Source organism: Pan troglodytes, chromosome 1 (genome assembly GCF_028858775.2).
Source record: "Pan troglodytes isolate AG18354 chromosome 1, NHGRI_mPanTro3-v2.0_pri, whole genome shotgun sequence".
NCBI lineage: Eukaryota > Metazoa > Chordata > Mammalia > Primates > Hominidae > Pan > Pan troglodytes.
In genome coordinates, this window is record NC_072398.2 from 984,721 (window position 1) to 1,006,575 (window position 21,855).

Sequence of the window (21,855 nt, forward strand, 5' to 3'; positions counted from 1 at the left end):
GGAGTTCTAAAGTTGAAACAAATTCTTGGATTACACCAAAACAGAACCACCCTAAAGCATAAATATCACATGACATACATAACAATAACAGAATGAAAATGAAACCAACAAAGAGCACAACAGATAGAACAGTACTTCACATCTCAATACTATCATTAATGTTAGTGGCCTAAATGTTCCACTTAAAAGATACAGAATGACAGAATAGATAAGAATTTGACAACCAAGCATCCCCATCTTCATGAGATTCACCTAACACATAAGGACTTACATAAACTTAATATAAAGGGGTGGAAGAAGATATTCCATGCAAATGTAAACCAAAGGTGCACAGGAGTACCTACTATTATATCAGAAAAAAAACAAACTTTAAAGCATCAGCAGATAAAAAAAAAAGACAAAGAGCAACAGTATATAATGATAAAAGGACTAGTACAACAGGAAAGTATCATAATTGTAAATATATATCCACCTAATTGTGAAACTCCCAAATATATAAAAAAAAATTACCAGTCCTAAGAAATCAGATAGGCAACAATACAAAAATACTGGGATACTTTAATACTCAACGGAGAACACTAGACATATCATCCAAACAGAAAGTCAACTAAGAAACAAGGAAATTAAACTATATGCTACAACAAATGGACTTAACAGATATTTACAGAACATTCTACCCAACAACTGCAGAATATACATTCTATTCATCAGCATATGGAACATTCTCTAAGATAGGCCATATGATAGGCCACAAAACAAGCCTCAGTATATTTAAGAAAATCAAAATTATATCCAGTACTCTCTGAGACCACAGTGGAATAAAATCGGAAATCAACTCCAAAGGAACACTCAAAACCAGGCAAATACATGGAATTTCAACAATCTGCACCTGAAAGATCATTGAGTAAACAATAAAATCAAGATGGAAACTAAAAAAGAATTATTTAAACTGAATGAAAATAGTGACACAGCCTATCAAAACCACTGGGATACAGCAAAAGCAGTACTAAGAGGAAAGTTCATAACATTAAATGCCTACATCAAAAGTCTGAAAGAACACAAATAGACAATCTAAGGTCATACCTCACTGAACTGGATAAACAAAAACAATCCAAACCCAAGCCTTGATGAAGAGAAGAAATAACGAAGATCAGAGGAGAACTAAATGACATTGAAACAAAAAAAATACAAAAGATAAATGAAACAAGAAGCTGATTCTTTGAGAAGATAAATAAAATAGACAGACAATTAGTGAGATTACCCAAGCAAAGATTTAAATAAGCTCAACTAGAAATGAAACAGGTGCCAGACGTGGTGGCTCATGCCTGTAATCCTTGCACTTTGGGAGGCCGAGGCAGGGAGATCACGAGGTCAGGAGTTCGAGACCAGCGTGACCAACATGGTCAAACCCCGTCTCTACCAAAAATATGAAAATTAGCCAGGCATGGTGGGATGTGCCTGTAATCCCAGCTACTCAGAAGGCTGAGGAGGAGAATCTCTTGAACCCAGGAGGCGCAGGTTGCAGTGAGCCCAGATTGCACCACTGCACTCCAGCCTGGGCAACAAAACAAGACTCTGTTGAAAGAAAGAGAAAAGAAAGGAAGGAAGGAAGGAAGGAAGGAAGGAAGGAAGGAAGGAAGGAAGGAAGGAAGGAAACAGGCGATAAAAAAAACTGGTACCACAGAAACACAAAAAAATTACTCAAGGCTACTATGAACACTTTTATGCACATAAACTAAAAGACCTAGAGAAGATGGATAAATTTCTGGAAATGTATAAAACTCCAAGATTAAATGAGGAAGTTATAAAATCTCTGAACAGACCAAAAATAAGCAGCGAGATTGAAATGGTAATAAACAAAATGTCAACACCAAAAAGGCCAGGACCAGACAGGTTCACAGTTGAATTCTATCAGACATTCAAAGAAGAATTAGTGCCAATCCTATTAACCCTATTCCAAAAGATAAAGAGGGAATTTTCCCTAAATCATTCTATGAAGCCACTATCACCCTAATACCAAAAGCAGACAAGGACATAACAAAAATAAAACTACAGACCAATATCCCTGATGAACACTGATGAAAAATTCATCAAAAAAATACTAGCAAACCAAATTCAACAGCATATCAAAAAGATAATCCACCACGTACAAGTGGGTTTTATACTGGGGATGCAGGGATGGCTTAACATACGTAAGTCAATGAATATGATATATCCCACATAAACAGAATTAAACAGGAAAATCACATTATCATCATGATAGACAAGAAAAAGCATTTGACAAAATCCAGCATGCCTTTACGATTAAAATCCTCAGCAAAATCGGTGTAGAAGGGACATACCATAAGATAAGCAAAGCCAATTGTGACAAATCCACAGCCAATAATAATCTGAATGGGGAAAAGCTGAAAGCATTTCCCCTAAGAAACGGAATAAGACAAGGATGTCCACGTCCACTCTCACCACTCCTATTCAGTATTTGACCATACTGCCAAAGGCAATCTACAAATTCAATACAATTCCCATCAAAATGCCACCATCATTCTTCACAAAACTAGAAAAAAAGTCATCAAATTCATATGGAATCAAAATGGAGCCTTCATAACCAAAGCAAAACTAAAAAATAACAAATCTGGAAATATCACATTGCCCAACTTCAGACTGTGCTATAAAGCCATAATCATGAAAGCAGGGTAGTGGTATAAAAATCGGCACATAGACTAATTGAACAGAATAGAGAACCCAGAAATAATGCCAAATGTTTACAGCTAACTGGCTTTCCACACAGCAAACAAAAACATAAACTGGAGAAAGGACAACCTATTCAACAAATGGTGCTGGAATAATTGGCAAGCCACATGTAGGAGAATGAAACTGAATCCTCATCTCTCACCTTATACAAAAATAAACTCAAGGTGGATCAAAGCCTTACATCTGAAACCTGAAACCATAAAGATTCTACAAGATAACATTGGCAACACCCTTCTAGACATTGGCTTAGGCAAAGACTTCATGACCAAGAACCCAAAAGAAAATGCAAAAAAAAAATGGGATAAAAAATAAGACTAAATTAAACTAAAAAACTTCTGCACAGCAAAAGAAATAATCAACAGAGTTAAGAGACAAACCAGAGAATGGGAGAAAAATCTTCACAGTCTATGCATCTGACAATCGAATAATATCCAGAATCTAAAAAGAACTCAAACAAATCAGCAAGAAGAAAACAAACAATCCCATCAAACTGGGATTGGGCTAAGGGACTTGAATAGACAATTCTCAACAGGATATACAAATGGCCAATAAGCATATGGAAAAATGCTGAACATCACTAATTATCAGAGAAATGCAAATCAAAACCACAGTGCAATACAACTTCACTCTTGCAAGAATGGCCATAATCAGAAAATCAAACAATAATAGATGTTGGCACGGATGTGGTGAAAAGGAAACCCTTTTACACAGTTGATGGGAATGTGAACTGTTACAAGACTAGGAAAAACAGTGTGAAGATTCCTTAAACAACTAAAAGTAGACTCACCATTTGATCCAGCAATACCACTACAAGGTTAGTACTCAGAAGAAAAGAAGTCATTATACGAAAAAGATACTTACATGTTGCATGTTTATAGCAACACAATTTGCAATTGCAGCAATATGGAAGCAGCCTAAATGCCCATCACTCAATGAGTGGATAAATAAAAGTTGATATATATATATATATATATATATATATATATATATATATATACACCATGGAATACTACTCAGCCATAAAAAGGAATGAATTAATAGCATTTGCAGCAACCTGGTTGGAATTGGAGACTATTATACAAAGTGAAGTCACTCAGGAATGGAAAACCAAACATCATACGTTCTCACTCACATGTGCCAGCTAAGTTATGAGACATCCAGGCATAAGAATGATACACTGGACTTTGGGGACTTGGAGTAAATATTGGGGACTGGAGAGGGCAAAAGACTATATATTGGGTACAGTGAACACTACTTGGTTGATGGCTGCACCGACATCTCAGAAATCACCACTAAAGAACTTATTAATGTAATCAAACACTACTTGTTTCCCAAAAAGATAATTTAAAAATTAAAAAAAATTTAATGTCTTTATTTAAAATGCCTTATATTGTAGTCACAACTGAATTGAATATAAACATATCTAAAGTAGTTTATCTGAAATAAATTATATACCTGCCCATAAATATGTTGAACAATGCACACAATCAATGATATTTTTAGGACTTTATAGAAAAAGAAGGATATTAGAAAGAATAATTTAGCAGACATCAAAACATAAAGTTTATGAGGTAACTCTCTCTCCAGACTTGCCCTTTCCTAAGATCTTCATGAATGCTCTGGTCACTTCCTTGTTGCGGAGGCTGTAGATGAGGGGATTCAGCATGGGAGTGAGGATGGTGTAGAATACAGACACCATCTTGTCCTGCATTGGGGAGTGATCAGATGTGGGCTGTATGTACATGAACAAACATGCTCCATAGAACATTCCCACCACCATGAGGTGAGAGGAACAGGTGGTGAAAGCTTTGCGACGACCCTCTCCAGATCCCATGTGAATGACAGCCAGAATAACTCGAGCATAGGAAGCAATGATGATTGCAACAGGGAAAACAAGCATTACTATAGAGCAAATAAAAATAACCTTTTCAAATATTGATGTGTCATTGCATGAGAGGATTAGTAGGGAAGGTAACTCACAGAAGAAGTGGGCTATTTCCCGAGACCTACAATAGGAGAAGGAAAATGTGGCTACAGCATCAATGATTCCATCTGTAGAGCCCAGGATCCAGGAGAAGGCAGTCATAAGTCCACAAACTTTGGGTCTCATGAGATTGATGTATCTTAGAGGGTGGAAAATGGCAGTGTAGCAGTCATAAGCCATAACAGCCAACAGAAAGCATTCAGAGCCAAGCAGTGATACACAGAAGAAAATTTGTGTGGCACAGCCAGCCATAGAAATGGACTTGCTGCCAGACAAGTAGTGGAAGGCCATCTTGGGTACAGTGGTGCAGATGAGCATGAGGTCCATGAGGGACAGTTGGCTGAGGAGGAAGTACATGGGGGTATGGAGCTGGGTATCCAGGTAGATGAGGAGAACCATGATGGAGTTTCCCATGAAGGCCACCTAAAAGATGTGCAGGACCAGAAAGAAGAGGAAGGTGTGGGTGGGGCTGTGATTGAAGATTCCCAGGAGGATGAAGCCGGAGTTGAAGGTCTGATTCTCCCATGCCATGATGAATATGTTTTTTCCCTAGCACAACAAAACCAGTTCATTAATTTGGCAAAACTTTACTTGGTACCTTATAAAGCATGTGATTGTGGTAAATTCTGTAGTTGAGTGATCAATACAGCATGACTAGAAGTAGGAAACTCAAAGGTTAAGAATTATAGAATCATAAAGAAATATGTTCTTTCAGCACTGTCTCACTTATAAAATTATGGAGCTAAGTTTTTCTTCTGAGCATCCTTTTTATCCATTAAAAATTAGGGCAATCGATTGGGTGGCAGCCAAGATGGCCGAATAGGAACAACTCCGGTCTACAGCTCCCAGCATGAGCGATGCAGAAGACGGGTGATTTCTACATTTCCCTCTGAGGTACCAGGTTCATCTCACTAGGGAGTGCAGGACAGTGGGAGCAGCGCACCATGCGCGAGCACCCAATACAGGACCACCCAGGTTCATAAAGCAAGTCCTGAGTGACCTACAAAGAGACTTAGACTCCCACACAATAATAATGGGAGACTTTAACACCCCACTGTCAACATTAGACAGATCAACGAGACAGAAAATCAACAAGGATACCCAGCAATTGAATTCAGCTCTGCACCAAGCGGACCTAATAGACATCTACAGAACTCTCCACCCCAAATCAACAGAATATACATTTTTTTCAGCACCGCAACACACCTATTCCAAAAATGACCACATAGTTGGAAGTAAAGCACTCCTCAGCAAATGTAAAAGAACAGAAATTATAACAAACTGTCTCTCAGACCACAGTGCAATCAAACTAGAACTTGGGGTTAAGAAACTCACTCAAAACTGCTCAACTACATGGAAACTGAACAACCTGCTCCTGAATGACTACTGGGTACATAATGAAATGAAGGCAGAAATAAAGATGTTCTTTGAAACCAACGAGAACAAAGACACAACATACCAGAATCTCTGGGACACATTCAAAGCAGTGTGTAGAGGGAAATTTATAGCACTAAATGCCCACAAGAGAAAGCAGGAAAGATCCAAAATTGACACCCTAACATCACAATTAAAAGAACTAGAAAAGCAAGAGCAAACACATTCAAAAGCTAGCAGAAGCCAAGAAATAACTAAAACCAGAGCACAACTGAAGGAAATAGAGACACAAAAAACCCTTCAAAAAATTAATGAATCCAGGAGCTGGTTTTTTGAAAGGATCAACAAAATTGATAGACTGCTAGAAAGACTAATAAAAAAAAAGAGAGAAGAATCAAATAGACGCAATAAAAAATGACAAAGGGGACATCACCACCGATCCCACAGAAATACAAACTACCATCAGAGAATACTACAAACACCTCTACGCAAATAAACTAGAAAATCTAGAAGAAATGGATAAATTCCTCGACACATACACCCTCCCAAGACTAAACCAGGAAGAAGTTGAATCTCTGAATAGACCAATAACAGGAGCTGAAATTGTGGCAATAATCAATAGCTTACCAACCAAAAAGAGTCCAGGACCAGATTGATTCACAGCCGAATTCTACCAGAGGTACAAGGAGGAACTGGTACCATTCCTTCTGAAACTATTCCAATCAATAGAAAAAGAGGGAATCCTCCCTAACCCATTTTATGAGGCCAACATCATCCTGATACCAAAGCCAGGCAGAGACACAACCAAAAAAGAGAATTTTAGACCAATATCCTTGATGAACATTGATGCAAAAATCCTCAATAAAATACTGGCAAACTGAATCCAGCAGCACATCAAAAAGCTTATGCACCATGATCAAGTGGGCTTCATCCCTGGGATGCAAGGCTGCTTCAATATACACAAATCAATAAATGTAATCCAGCATATAAACAGAACCAAAGACAAAAACCACATGATTATCTCAGTAGATGCAGAAAAGGCCTTTGACAAAATTCAACAACCCTTCATGCTAAAAATTCTCAATAAATTAGGTATTGATGGGACTTATCTCAAAATCATAAGAGCTATCTATGACAAACCCACAGCCAATATCATACTGAATGGGCAAAAACTGGAAGCATTCCCTTTGAAAACTGGCACAAGACAGGGATTCCCTCTCTCACCACTCCTATTCAACATAGTGTTGGAAGTTCTGGCCAGGGCAATTAGGCAGGACAAGGAAATAAAGGGTATTCAATTAGGAAAAGAGGAAGACAAACTGTCCCTGTTGGCAGATGACATGATTGTATATCTAGAAAACCCCATTGTCTCAGCCCAAAATCTCCGTAAGCTGATAAGCAACTTCAGCAAAGTCTCAGGATACAAAATCAATGTACAAAAATCACAAGCATTCTTATACACCAATAACAGACAAACAGAGAGCCAAATCATGAGTGGACTCCCATTCACAATTGCTTCAAAGAGAATAAAATACCTAGGAATCCAACTTACAAGGGATGTGAAGGACCTCTTCAAGGAGAACTACAAACCACTGCTCAATGAAATAAAAGAGGATACAAACAAATGGAAGAACATTCCTTGCTCATGGGTAGGAAGAATCAATATCGTGAAAATGGCCATACTGCCCAAGGTAATTTATAGATTCAATGCCATCCCCATCAAGGTACCAATGACTTTCTTCACAGAATTGGAAAAAACTACTTTAAAGTTCATATGGAACCAGAAAAGAGCCCGCTTCGCCAAGTCAATCCTAAGCAAAAAGAACAAAGCTGGAGGCATCACGCTACCTGACTTCAAACTATACTACAAGGCTACAGTAACCAAAACAGCATGGTACAGGTACCAAAACAGAGACATAGATCAATGGAACAGAACAGAGCCCTCAGAAATAATGCCGCATATCTACAACTATCTGACCTCTGACAAACCTGAGAAAAACAAGCAATGGGGAAAGGATTCCCTATTTAATAAATGGTGCTAGGAAAACTGGCTAGCCATATGTAGAAAGCTGAAGCTGGATCCCTTCCTTACACCTTACACAAAAATAAATTCAAGATGGATTAAAGACTTAAATGTTAGACCTACACGCATAAAAATCCTAGAAGAAAACCTAGGCATTACCATTCAGGACATAGGCATGGGCAAGACTTCATGTCTAAAACACCAAAAGCAATGGCAACAAAAGCCAAAATTGACAAATGGGATCTAATTAAACTAAAGAGCTTCTGCACAGCAAAAGAAACTACCATCAGAGTGAACAGGCAACCTACAGAATGGGAGAAAATTTTTGCAACCTACTCATCTGACAAAGGGCTAATATTCAGAATCTACAATGAACTCAAACAAACTTACAAGAAAAAAACAAACAACCCCATCAAAAAGTGGGTGAAGGACATGAACAGACACTTCTCAAAAGAAGACATTTATGCAGCCAAAAGACACATGAAAAAATGCTCATCATCACTGGCCATCAGAGAAATGCAAATCAAAACCACAATGAGATACCATCCTCACACCAGTTAGAATGGCAATCATTAAAAAGTCAGGAAACAACAGGTGCTGGAGAGGATGTGGAGAAATAGGAATGCTTTTACACTGTTGGTGGGAGTGTAAATAAGTTCAACCATTGTGGAAGTCAGTGTGGCGATTCCTCAGGGATCTAGAACTAGAAATACCATTTGACCCAGCCATCCCATTACTGGGTATATACCCAAAGGACTATAAATCACGCTGCTATAAAGACACATGCACACGTATGTTTATTGCGGCACTATTCACAATAGCAAAGACTTGCAACCAATCCAAATGTCCAACAATGATAGACTGGATTAAGAAAATGTGGCACATATACACCATGGAATACTATGCAGCCATACAAAATGATGAGTTCATGTCCTTTGTAGGGACATGGATGAAATTGGAAATCATCATTCTCAGTAAACTATCGCCAAGGACAAAAAATCAAACACCGCATGTTCTCACTCATAGGTGGGAATTGAACATTGAGAACACATGGATACAGGAAGGGGATCATCACACTCTGGGGACTGTTGTGGGGTGGGGGGAGGGGGGAGGGATAGCATTAGGAGATATACCTAATGCTAAATGACTAGTTAATGGGTGCAGCACACCAGCATGGCACATGTATACATATGTAACTAACCTGCACATTGTGCACATGTACCCTAAATCTTAAAGTATAATAATAATAAAATAAAATAAATTAAATTAAAAAATAAAAATTAAAATTAAAAAAAAGAAGCATGGATGTTGGCTTGCTAGTGGGTACAAATCAGGTAGATGATTTTTCATTAATGAAAGAGTGCATGGTTAAAAAAAGAAATATTATAGAAAAGTTAATATGTAGATAAATAACATGTTTTGACTAAAACATGATATACTTAAAAACCACAAATCTCTCTCCATTGACACATGGACTAATATAAAGATTAACTCTATAAAGTATAATAATAAAAAAAATAAAATAAAATAAATCTAAATAATATATGTATTTTATTTTTAAGAATAAGACCCGCAGTCAGCTGGGCATGGTGGCTTACGCCTGTAATCCCAACACTTTAGGAGGCCAAGGCAGGCGGATTGACTGAGGTCAGGAATTTGAAACCAGCCTGGCCAACATGGTGAAACCCCATCTCTACTTAAATAATACAAAAAATTAGCTGGGCATGGTGGTACACACCTGTAATCCCAGCTACTAGGGAGGCTGAGACAGTAGAATCGCTTGAACCCAGGAGGTGGGGGTTGCAGTGAGCCAAGATCACACCATTGCACTCCAGACTGGGGGACAAGATAATGTAAACAAGGGAGTAACTTTAGGGGTACTTACCCAAGAACATGGGGGCCACCGGCAACCTGTAGCCTTCCTATCAAAGGTTTTAGACCCCGTAACCTGTGGATGGCCCGAATGTGGTCCATCTATTGCAGCCACCACCTTGTTAACTGAAGAAAGCAGACAGCTAACCTTTGGGGAAATTTGGTTGTAAGCACATCCCATCAAGTTAGAACTATTTTAAACCAGAAAGCAGGAAGATGGCTCACTGATTTAAAAGTATCAGTGGCTCAAGGATTTTAAAGTATGAAGCTATCCTATTAGAAAGGGATGATTTAACCCTAACCACTGATAATTCACTTAACCCAGCAGGTTTCCTAACAGGGAATCCAAATCTAAAAGGACCTGAGCATCAGTGTTTAGATTTAATTGATTATCACACAAAAGTAAGGTCCGATTTAATACAGACCCCTTTCAAAACAGGGCAGCACTTATTTCAGATGGCTTTTCCCAGGTAATTGAAGGGAAAAAACGCAAAGGTTATTCAGTAGTTTATGGGGAAGCTCTCACAGAAATAGAGTCAGGAAGATTGCCTAATAATTGGTCTGCCCAAACTTGTGAATCATTTGCATTAAATCAGGCTTTGAAACGCTTGCAAAACCAGGAAGGGGCTATTTATACTGATTCCAAGTATGCCTTCGGGGTACCTCACACCTTTGGAAAAATTTGGACGAATAGAAAATATTGATTCAGATAATGGGACTCATTTCACTGTGCATGTCATTAAGAAATTAACCCAAACACTAGACATAACATGGGAATACCATACTCCCTGGCACCCACCTTCATCAGGAAGAGTGGAGAAAATGAACCAAACTTTGAAGAGCCACTTGACCAAATTAGTCTTAGACACACGGTTGCCATGGACCAAATGCCTTCCCATTGCCTTGATAAGAATCCAAACTGCCCCTCAGAAATATGTTGGTATAGCTCCTTATGAGATGCTATATGGGTTGCCCTATTTACAATCCACTGCTGACATTCATACTTGGTCTACCACTTTCTCTTCCCTCAGAACTAAAGGTCTTTTAGCACAGACACTACCCCTAGAGTTCCCAGCATACCAGCATCAGCCTGGGGATAACATCCTCATCAAAGGTCGCAAAGAAGGAAAACTCAAACCGGCTTGGGAAGGACCCTACCTAGTGCTTCTAACCACCGAGACCGCAGCATAAAGAGGGTGGACTTATCATACCCGAGTCAAGAAGGCATCACCACCTCCAGAGCCATGGACCATTGTTCTGGGGGAGAGTCCTACCAAACTAAAGCTAAGAAAAATTGAACCCTCTTATATCTCCTTTATCCCTTCCATACCCAATGACCAGTCGGATGGTCTTCCAGCCGACCCGGCATGAGCTGTATGGTAGCTCTCTTCCAAGACCCCACAGCCTGGGGTAATGAATTCTGCTGAGCTCTCTCTCTCTCTGCTGTTCCCTGAAGTCTGACACCCTGCAGGTCAGCCCCCGAGGGCCATCCAGCCTCCGTCTCCTGATGCCAATTTTACCTCATGTTTCTCACGGCAGGGGGAAAATTTAGCCTTCGCTGGAGACCTAACGGGATGCAGGGAGCTTAAGCCCTTCCAAGAGCTTACCAACCAGTCTGTCCTTATTCCATCCCTAATAACACAGCCCCTGATGGAACAATTAAAAAGACCTTAAGCCTTACCTCTTGCAGTTGTTACAGGTTATTCTTGCAGGATGCTGCATTATACCTTGTCTTCATGGATTAGTGCAGAGACTATAAAAACAGCTCTCACCAAAACCTTTAATTCTCCCCCGTCTTATTCAGATAAGCTCCTACTTTAAGAAAACCAAGCAGAACAGCAGAGTCAAAACATGCTAAAAAGTTTGAAGAGGAAGAATTCTAAAAAGAAAGAGGGGGAAATTGTTGGATACAGTGAGTTTCTCTTCAAAGGTTCCGCTTGTTCAACTCCCTCTGTCTTTGCTCTCTGTTTTCAATGCCTAACTTCCCTGCGTCCTTGCCCCTAGTTACGGTAAACAACCTTCCAGCCGTTCCCAATCTGTAACACACATCTGTTCTCAATCTGTAACCCACATCCATTCCCAATCTGTAACAACCCACAGCTGTTCCTTATTTGGCACCCTTAGTTCGGAAACTGCTCTTCCTGCAGCTGCTGTAGCCCAGACCCCTGCTCCATTTGAAGTAGCCAATCGGGATCAGCTTAGATTGTGCTGTCCAACTCCAGCCAATGGGGACCACACACAGTAACAGGGACTGACTGCGTGGATATGTGTGGTATTTAATGATGCATAATTTTTTCTTCAATTGTATGTATAAACATAGCGCATATGAATAAATTTGATTTTAAAATTAAAATTAGTTTAAAAATTTAATCTGATTACAATAATATATGAATATATAACTTCAAGAAGTAGTCAAGCTGTTTCTAAAGTTCATCACGTGCATAATTAACATGCAAAAATTGTCAGAAAAGTCATGCAAAAAAGTTAGACTATTACTGAATTGAAAAACTAATATATTAAAATATAAAGTAATAAAAATTAAAATTATATACCGTTTACTAGCATTTGAAACTGCCAGAGAAGAGAACTTGTTCAGTTAACCATGTTGGGACAACCAGTTAACCAGTAACAACAACCAAAATGAAGTTAATGCTTACATTTTTATAAGAAAATAAACTCCAAATAGGCATTAGACTTGTTAATAAAAAGACCTTTACAAAAAAATCAGAAAAAAATTAAAAATCCTGGAGCTCAAAAACCTTTAAAAATATGATACAAAATCTATCACTGAAAAAAGATTTATTTATAAATTTGACTATTTTTAAACAATTCTTGATTGTAGTGATCATTATAAAGAAAAACAAAAGACACATAAAACTTAAAACAATGTTGAATTATATTGCACAGACACAGACACAGATTTATACTGGAAATATAAAGGATTCCAAACATCAATATATATATATATTTAAAAAACCAATAACTCTATGGTAAAATAGGTAACATTTCCCAGAAAATAAAACACAAATAGCTCTAAAAAATAGAAAAAGATGTTGTCTCATTTATGAAAATGTAAATGGCACTTAGAAATAAATATTCAGTTATATGTTTGCAAACTATCAAAATGTTTTAGGGCACAATGTGTTTTTTGGTACAAAATGGCAAACACATTCTCACATATTATTACTGAGATGAATATTTGTATAACTTTTTGGAAGAATTACCTAATGGATAGATCAATTATATATCTACACACACTAAGTAATTTAAATTATATGAATTATGTACATATATGTACATATATAATACTTAAATATACTTATGTATAATATAAATATATGTAAACATATATTTATGTACACTTATTTAAGTATATATGAATGATATATAAGTATATATCTTTTAAATATACTTACATATGTTAAATATACTTATCTACTAACCTTATGTGTATATACTTATGTATATCATATATAAAACATATATATAACTTCTGTATATACTTAAATAAGTATATATACATATATACTTCTATATATTATATATTATATATGCTTATATGTAACATATATGCTTATGTAAGTATACAGCTATACATATACATATGTATACATATATTTATAAACTTATCAAAAAGAGAAAGTTTAAGCTCATGTACCAAAGACATATAAAAGAAAATTCATAGCAGCATTATTCAATATAGTCAGAAACTGAAAATTCCTAGAGTAGAATGGATTAATGAATGATGATATGTTAATATAAAACAGAGTATTAAACCTTACTGTAAAAACTTGAGAGATGAAAAGTAATAGCACTATTCAACATTACTACATGTATCTGAATTATGAAACTTTAAAAATAAAAGAAATACACACAAAAATTGTGTGGATGATAAATTTGATTATTATGACTTCCAATGTCTTCCTATAGAGTGCAAATTTCATACTGTTTGGAAGTAGTGTGGTATTTTCTATTAAATTTGGAAATTTACTAGTGCTGTAACCCAGCAGTTCCTGGGTATATAATCAATTAGAGCTCTTGCACAGAACAACCAGAAGATTTCTACAGCAATCTGTGTTACAGCATCAGATGTGATAGAATCCAAATAGGTACCCATCAACCCTGAAATGGCTAAATGTATTGCAATAAGAAGATAACATGAAATGTTTTTATTACAATAAAAATGAAAGAGAGACACAAATGTGTCCCACTAATGTAAAACTCACCAGAGACCAAACTCAGTAGAATAAGCAGATTAAAATTAATGTATGAAGTTTACATATTTCTTTAGAACTTAAAAATAAATGAAAGTATGAACAATATTACTACTAGATATTTTAGTAATTACATATATGTGGAAGGAGGACTTTTTGTTTGGAAATGAGAATGCAAAGGGCTTCTGAGAGTGCTGACATTGTTCTGTATCTTGAACTGGCAAGTGGTTACACAGGTGTTCAATTCATAATACCTTGTTTCCTCATGGTTATCTTGCCTATGGCTTTGTGTGTGTATGTGTTTTACATTTCACCATAACAACATTTTTAAAAGTAAGATGCAGTATAGCAATTAATAAAAATAATATATGGTCATATATGTACCTATCTGTGGAATGATACACAATGAACTGAAAACTCCTTTATACTAGAGAGAGGACAGAGTACATATTTGAAGAATGGGGGTTGGAAATAAAATCATCCCACATTATAAATGTTTTTCTAATTTTATGCTAATGCTATTGCCATATATTAAGTACTTATAACTATGCAAAAATTAACTAAAACATAGACATAAGAAAAAGGCATATCTCAGTTAGGCTAAATATCTGAAATCTGGAGTTGCAATCCAAGCACGTATATTTTTCGAAATGCCCTTGAATATTCCTGACATAAGAATTCAGCAGGACTTGTTTCACAAGATACAAGTAACATAGACTGCACTGATAAAACAGGATGTGGTAAATAAGCTGGCCACAACTTTCTAAAACCAACATGGCAATAAAAGCGACCTCCGGTGGTCCTCACTGCTCATTATAATTAGAATACATTAGCATACCAAAGGAAACTCCCACCAGCCCCATGACAGTTTAAAAAGGCCAGGACAATGTCCAGAAGTTACCCTATATCATCTGAAAGGGTGAAGACCCCTCAGTTCCTAGAACTCCCCACACCATCCCAGAATACTCATGAATAATTCACTCTCTATTTAGCATATAATCAAAAAATAATAACCACAACTATGTAATAAACTCATGCTGCTACTCTGCCTGTGGGGTAGCCACCTTTTTATTCCTTTACTTTTCAATAAACTTGATTTCACTTTACTCTGCTGGCTTGCTCTTGAATTCTTTCCTCCATGAAGGCAAGGAACCATGTAGCCTCCCAAGCTGAGCTCCAATTTTGGGGTTTGCCCTGTGATATTCTGACTAGAATATTTGCAAGTCCAAAATTATCTATTTCTTTATATATATAATATATAAAATAGATATATTGTCTATATTTATTACTTTGTCACCCCCACGACGTTTCTTACCTTGATCTGTGCACAGAGTTACATGGTCACCATGGTGTGTAAAGATACTTTATGCCCGTGTTGCTGAGAGTCCGGGTTTATTCATCACACTGAGTGAGTCCCGATTCCTTACCCTGAGGCCATCACAACAAGACAGTGGGACGCATCTTTTCATGAGAGGGTATCAGAAACCCTTTCCCGGAGGAGAATAGGAATCCTGGACGAGCCCCCAAATTGTTGGAAGGAAGAGCTCGGAGGTGCAAAGAAAATGAGTACTCAAATAAAGGATTTCTCAGCAAGGCAAATTTACTTCTGCAGAAGGGTACTGCTTGCTCTTCTGATCACTATAAGAGCACACAGAAAAAAGGAGGGATGGGGTTTTTATTCCTAATGCAGTCAGTCCCTGCTACTGTGTCCAGTCCCCATTGGCTGCAGTCAGACAGCACAATCTAAGCTGATCTCAATTGGCTACTTCCTATGGAGCAGGGGGCGGAGCTACAGCAGCGGGAAGGGCAGTTTCGGAACTAAGGGTGCCAAATGAGGAACAGATGTGGGTTGTTACAGATTGGGAATGGATATGGGTTAAAGATTGGGAAAGGAAGTGGATTACAGATTGGGAATGGCTAGAAGGTTGTTTACCATAACTAGGGTCAAGCAGGCAAGGAAGTTAAGCTTTGAAAATAGAGGACAAAGAGAGGGAGTTGAACAAGCGGAACCTTTGAAGAGGAACTCACTGTATCCAACATGGTTCATTGCAGCTTCAACCTCCCAAGCTCAGCTGATCCTCTAATCTCTGCCTCCTGAGTAGTTGGGACTATGGGCGTGTGCCACCATGTGTGGCTATTCTTTTTTTTGTTTGTTTTTTAGAGACCATTTTATATGGCTTGGCTTTCTGTCCCCACCCAAATCTCGTCTCGAATTGTAATCCCCAGGTGTTGAGGGAGAGATCTAACAGGAAGTAATTGGATCATAGGGCAGTTTCCCCCATGTTGCTCTCATGATAGTGAGTTCTCATGAGGTCTTTTGGTTTTATAATGGTCTCTTTCCCCTTCACCCTCTATCTCCTGCTGCTTCATAAAGAAGGCGCTTGCTTCCCCTTCTCCTTCTGTTGGCATAAGGAACTGTGAGTCAATTAAATCTTCTTCCTTTATAAATTACCCAGTCTCAGGAAAGTTCTTTATAGCAGTGTGAGAAGAGACTAACATACCATGTCTTGCCAGGTTTCCCAGGCTGGTCTCAGACTCCTGGACCCAAGTGATCCACTCACCTTTGCCTCCCAAATTGCTGGGATAACAGATGTGACTCATGGTGCTCAGCCTAAATCTTTGCTTCATGTACATAAATATATGTGTGTCTTAACTCTGATTATCTCTTTTCAGCTTAATTATTAGAAAAGCTCTTGCGTATGTTTTTCCCTTCTCAGCAACCTGGCAGTCACCATATGTATTTCCCAATGTCAGAAACCCTGATGATTGTAGCTATCAGCCAAATGGGCTATATGCCCATTCATTAGTTAATTACTTAGATCAGAATGATGTGATTCATTAACAGTTTTATTAAGTTTGTACTATTTGCCAGATGCAAGCACTGATGAAATAAACTATGAATAAATGTTATGGTAAAAATAGACAATAAAGTGGATTAACAAATACTGTGGTTTGGAGAGATAAATGTGCCTTGTGGAAAATTAATGCAGTTAAGAAAGTTGTAGAATAAGAGTTTGAGGAGTGATTGCTTCTTTAAGTAGTTAGCCTAAGAATATCTCTTCAAGAAGGTGACAATAAAACAAAAATCTTAGCAAACAGAATGTGTGAGATATGGCTGTGAAAATCAATAATTCTTCAGGGAGCTAGAACACTCTTTGCTAAACCTTATGTGAGGAATAATTATGCTGATTGGGCCCATTTCTATGTGCTTTGAATGAGTGGACTTCTCATTCAGAGAATAATGGTCACTTTGGCCCAGGACCTATTATAAAAGGTCTGACATGTATGTTATAATGTATTGTAAAAACCCACACACTTGTGAACACTTGATTTTTGACAAAGGTGCCAAAAACACAATGGAAAAAGAACACTGTCTTCAACAAATGTTGTTGGGAAAATTATATATCCATGTGCAGAAATATAGAATTGGATCCTTGTTTCATACCATATACAAAAATCAACTCAATATGGATTTAAAACTTGAGTGTAAGACCTGAAACTGTAAAACCTCTAGAAGAAAACATACACAGGGGAGCTGCTCCACAGCATTGGTTTGGACAACGATTTCTTGCATATGGCACCTAAAGCACAGGTGACAAAGCAAAAAAAGAAAAAAAAGAATTGTTTCAAACTAAAAAGTTTCACATAGCAAAGACACAATATAGTGAAGAGACATCCCACAGGTTGGAAGAAAATGCAAACTACACTTTTTTAGAGGTTTATTATCCAAAATATATAAGAAACTCAAACAACTCAAAAGCAAGTAAACAAATAACCCAATCAAAAAATAGGCAAAGTACTTAAATAGACACTTCTCAAAAGAAGACATACAAATGACCATCAGATATATGAGAAAATGCTTCTCATCACTGATCATCAGGAAAACATAAAACCACAATGAGATATTGTCTCACAATTGTAATAATGGGTATTATCAAAAACATACAATATAACAAGTGTTGATGAAGGGGTGGAGTAAAAATGACCCTTGTGCACTCTTGGTTGTGAAGTAAGCTAAACCATATGGCAATTCCTCAGAAAATTGGAAACAGTAGTACCATACAATCTCTATAACCAAAGGAATCAAAATCAGTACGTTGAAGAGATATCTGCATTCCTATATTCATTGCAGTGTTATTTACATTAGTTAAGAAATAAAGGAACAAAATTAAGGCAGAAATATATACATTCTTTGATGTCAATGAGAACAAAGACACAATGTACCAGAATCTCTGGGATATAGCTGAAGCAGTGTTTAGAGGGAAATTTATAGCACTAAGTGCCCACATCAGAAACTGAGAAACATCTAAAATTCACACACTAACATCACAATTAAAAGAACTAGAGAAGCAAGTGCAAACAAATTCAAAAGCTAGCAGAAGACAGGAAATAACTAAGATCAGAGCAGAACTGAAGGAGATAGAGACATGAAAAACCCTTCAAAAATCAATAAACACAGAAGCCGTTTTTTTGAGGAGATTAACAAAATAGAGCACTAGCCGGACTAATACAGAAGAAAAGAGAAGAAGAATCAAAAAGACACAATAAAAAATGATAAAGGGGATATCACCTCTGATCCCACAGAAATACAAATTGCCATCAGAGAATACTATAAACACGTCTGTGCAAATAAACTAGAAAACCTAGAAGAAATGGATAAATTCCTGGACACATACACCCTCCCAAGACTAAACCAGGAAGAAGATGAGTTTCTGAATACACCAACAACAAGTCCTGATTGAGGCAGTAATTAATAGCCTACCAACCAAATAATAATAATAATAATAATAATAATAAAGCCCAGGACCAGACAGATTCAAAACCAAATTCTACCAGAGGTACAAAGAGGATCTGGTACCATTCCTTCTGAAACTAATCCAAACAATAGAAAAAGAGGGACTCATTCCTAACTCATTTTATGGGGTCAGCATTATCCTGATACCAAAACCTGGCAGAGACACAACAACAACAAAAATTTTCAGGCCAATATCCCTGATAAACCTCGATGTGAAAATTCACAGTAAAATACTGGCAAATCAAATCCAGCAGCACATCAAAAAGCGTATCCAACACAATCAAGTCGGCTTCATCCTGAGATGCAAGACTGGTTCAACATACAACAATCATTAATCATAATCTATCATATAAACAGAACCAATAACAAAAACCAGATAATTATCTCAATGGATGCAGAAAATTCAACACCCCTTCATGCTAAAAACACTCAATAAGCTAGGTATTGTTGCAACATTTCTCAAAATAATAAGAGCTATTTATGACAAATCCATGGCCAATATCATACTGAATGGGCAAATGCTGGAAGTATTCCCTTTGAAAACAGGCACAAGAAAAGGATGCCCTCTCTCACCACTCCTATTCAACATAGTATTGAAGGTTCTGGTCAGGGCAATTAGGCAAGAGAAAGGAAGAAAGCGTATTCAAATAGGAAGAGAGGAAGTCAAACTGTCTCTGTTTGCAAATGACTTGATTGTTTATTTAGAAAACCCCATCATCTCACCCAAAAACTCCTTAGGGTGATAAGCAACTTCAGCAAAGTCTCAGGATACAAAGTCAATGTGCAAAAATCACAAGCATTCCTATACACCAATAATAGACAAACAGAGGCAAATCATGAGTGAACTGCCATTCACAATTGCTACAAAGAGAATAAAATACCTAGGAATACAACTTACAAGGAACGTGAAGGACCTCTTCAAGGAGAACTACAAACCACTGTTCAAGGAATAAGAGAGAACACAAACAAATGGAAAAACATTCCATGTTCATAGATAGGAAGAATCAATATCATGAAAATGGCCATACTGTTCAAAGCAATGTATAGATTCAATGCTATTCCCATTAAGCTACCTTTGACTTTCTTCATAGAATTAGAAAAAAACTACTTTAAATTTCACATGGCACCAAAAAAGAGCCCGTATAGCCAAGACAATCCCAATCAAAAAGAACAAAGCTGGAGCATCATGCTACCTGACTTCAAACTATACTACAAGGCTACAGTAACTGAAACAGCATGGTACTGGTACCAAAACAGACATATAGACCAATGGAACAGAACAGAGGCCTCAGAAACAACACCACATATCTACAACCATCTGATCTTTGACAAACCAGACAAAACAAGCAATGGGGAAAGGATTCTCTATTTAATAAATGGTGTTGGGAAAACAGTCTAGCCATATGCAGAAAACTGAAACTGGACCCCTTCCCTACTCTTTACACAAAAATTAACCCAAGATGAATTAATGAGTGAAATATAAGACCCAAAACCATAAAAACCCTAGAAGAAAACGTAGGCAATACCATTCAGGACATAGGCATTGGCAAGGCTTCATGACTAAAACACCAAAAGCAATAACAACAAAAGCCAAAATTGACAAATGGGATCTAATTAAACTAAAGAGCTTCTTCACAGCAAAAGACACTGACATCAGAGTGAACAGACAACCTACAGAATGGGAGGAAAGTTTTGCAATCTATCCATCTGACAAAGGGCTAATATCCAGAATCTACAATGAACTTAAACAAATTTACAAGAAAAAAAAAAGAGCCCATCAAAAGTGGGCAAAGGATATGCACAGACAGTTCTCAAAATAAGACATTTATGCAGCCAAAAAACATATAAAAAAAAAGCTCATCATCATTGGTCACTGGAGAAATGCAAATCAAAACCACAAGGAGCTACCATCTCACACCAGTTAGAATGGCAATCATTAAGAAGTCAGGAAACAACAGATGCTGGAGATGATATGGAGAAATAGAAACACTTTTTCACTGTTGGTGGGAATTTAAATTAATTCAGCCATTGTGGAAGACAGTGTGGTGATTCCTCATGGATTTAGAACCAGAAATACCATTTGATCCAGCAATCCCATTCCTGGATATACACCCAAAGGATTATAAATCATTCTGTTATAAAGACACATGCACACGTATGCTTATTGCAGCACTATTTACAATAGGAAAGACTTGGAACCAACCCAAATGCCCATCAGTGATAGACTGTGTTGGGGAAAAGCTGAGTGTTGGGAAAAAAGCTGAGGCAGGGCTTGCATGTCTGACATAGTGTAAAAGAGTCTTGGAACATGTCCGGGGTCCGGGGTCTAAAACCCCTCATGGCCTTTGGTACACCAAACTCTGTGCCAAAGGGTGGAAGGCTGCCCTGCTGCACCACAATCTAAGCCCAGGGCATAAAACCCCTCATGGCTTGGATGGAATCCATAGCTCAGGGCATAAAACCCCTCGTGGCCTCTGGAATGTGTTTAGACTTACTGGCTTCTTGCTTCTAGCATTCCCAGGTTCAGAGATCAATTGTATCTGCAACGAGAAGAACATGTTTCCCATTATCTCAAGTAGCAGAACATGTTCCATATGCTTCAAAGAAAATGCTAAACCGTTACAGTTGTAGATCATGCACTTGATACACCACTTTCTTTCAACCCCCACATCCTCACCACCTGCTTCTTTGTTTGATCACCTATAAATAGTGCGGGCTTTCAGAGCCTGGGTCTTCACAGCCTTCAAACTAGCGTTGGCCCTGTGGTCCCACTTTAAGTGCTCTTAACTTGTCTTGTCTCATTCCTTTGACTCCGCCGGACTTCATAGCCCCCACAGCCTGG

General features: G+C 37.6%; 2 protein-coding genes across 3 annotated transcripts in view; both read right to left on the reverse strand.

The window, feature by feature from the left end:
* OR2L13 (olfactory receptor family 2 subfamily L member 13) overlaps positions 1–21,855 on the reverse strand; it is a 202,084-nt gene that overhangs the window by 12,904 nt on the left and 167,325 nt on the right. Inside the window, exon 4 of one of the 2 annotated variants that reach the window (XM_016942407.4) lies at positions 21,509–21,553. In XM_016942407.4, coding sequence (XP_016797896.3) covers positions 21,509–21,553 — 45 coding nt within the window. Of the gene's footprint in view, positions 1–17,050; positions 21,554–21,855 lie in introns of those variants that run through there. The other variant, XM_063809053.1, reaches the window with a different exon arrangement.
* Positions 3,844–5,725, reverse strand: LOC739832 (olfactory receptor 2M3-like). The gene has a single exon (XM_009441867.5). The coding sequence runs from the start codon at positions 5,147–5,149 to the stop codon at positions 4,316–4,318; it is 834 nt and encodes a 277-aa protein (XP_009440142.4). The 5' UTR covers positions 5,150–5,725; the 3' UTR covers positions 3,844–4,315.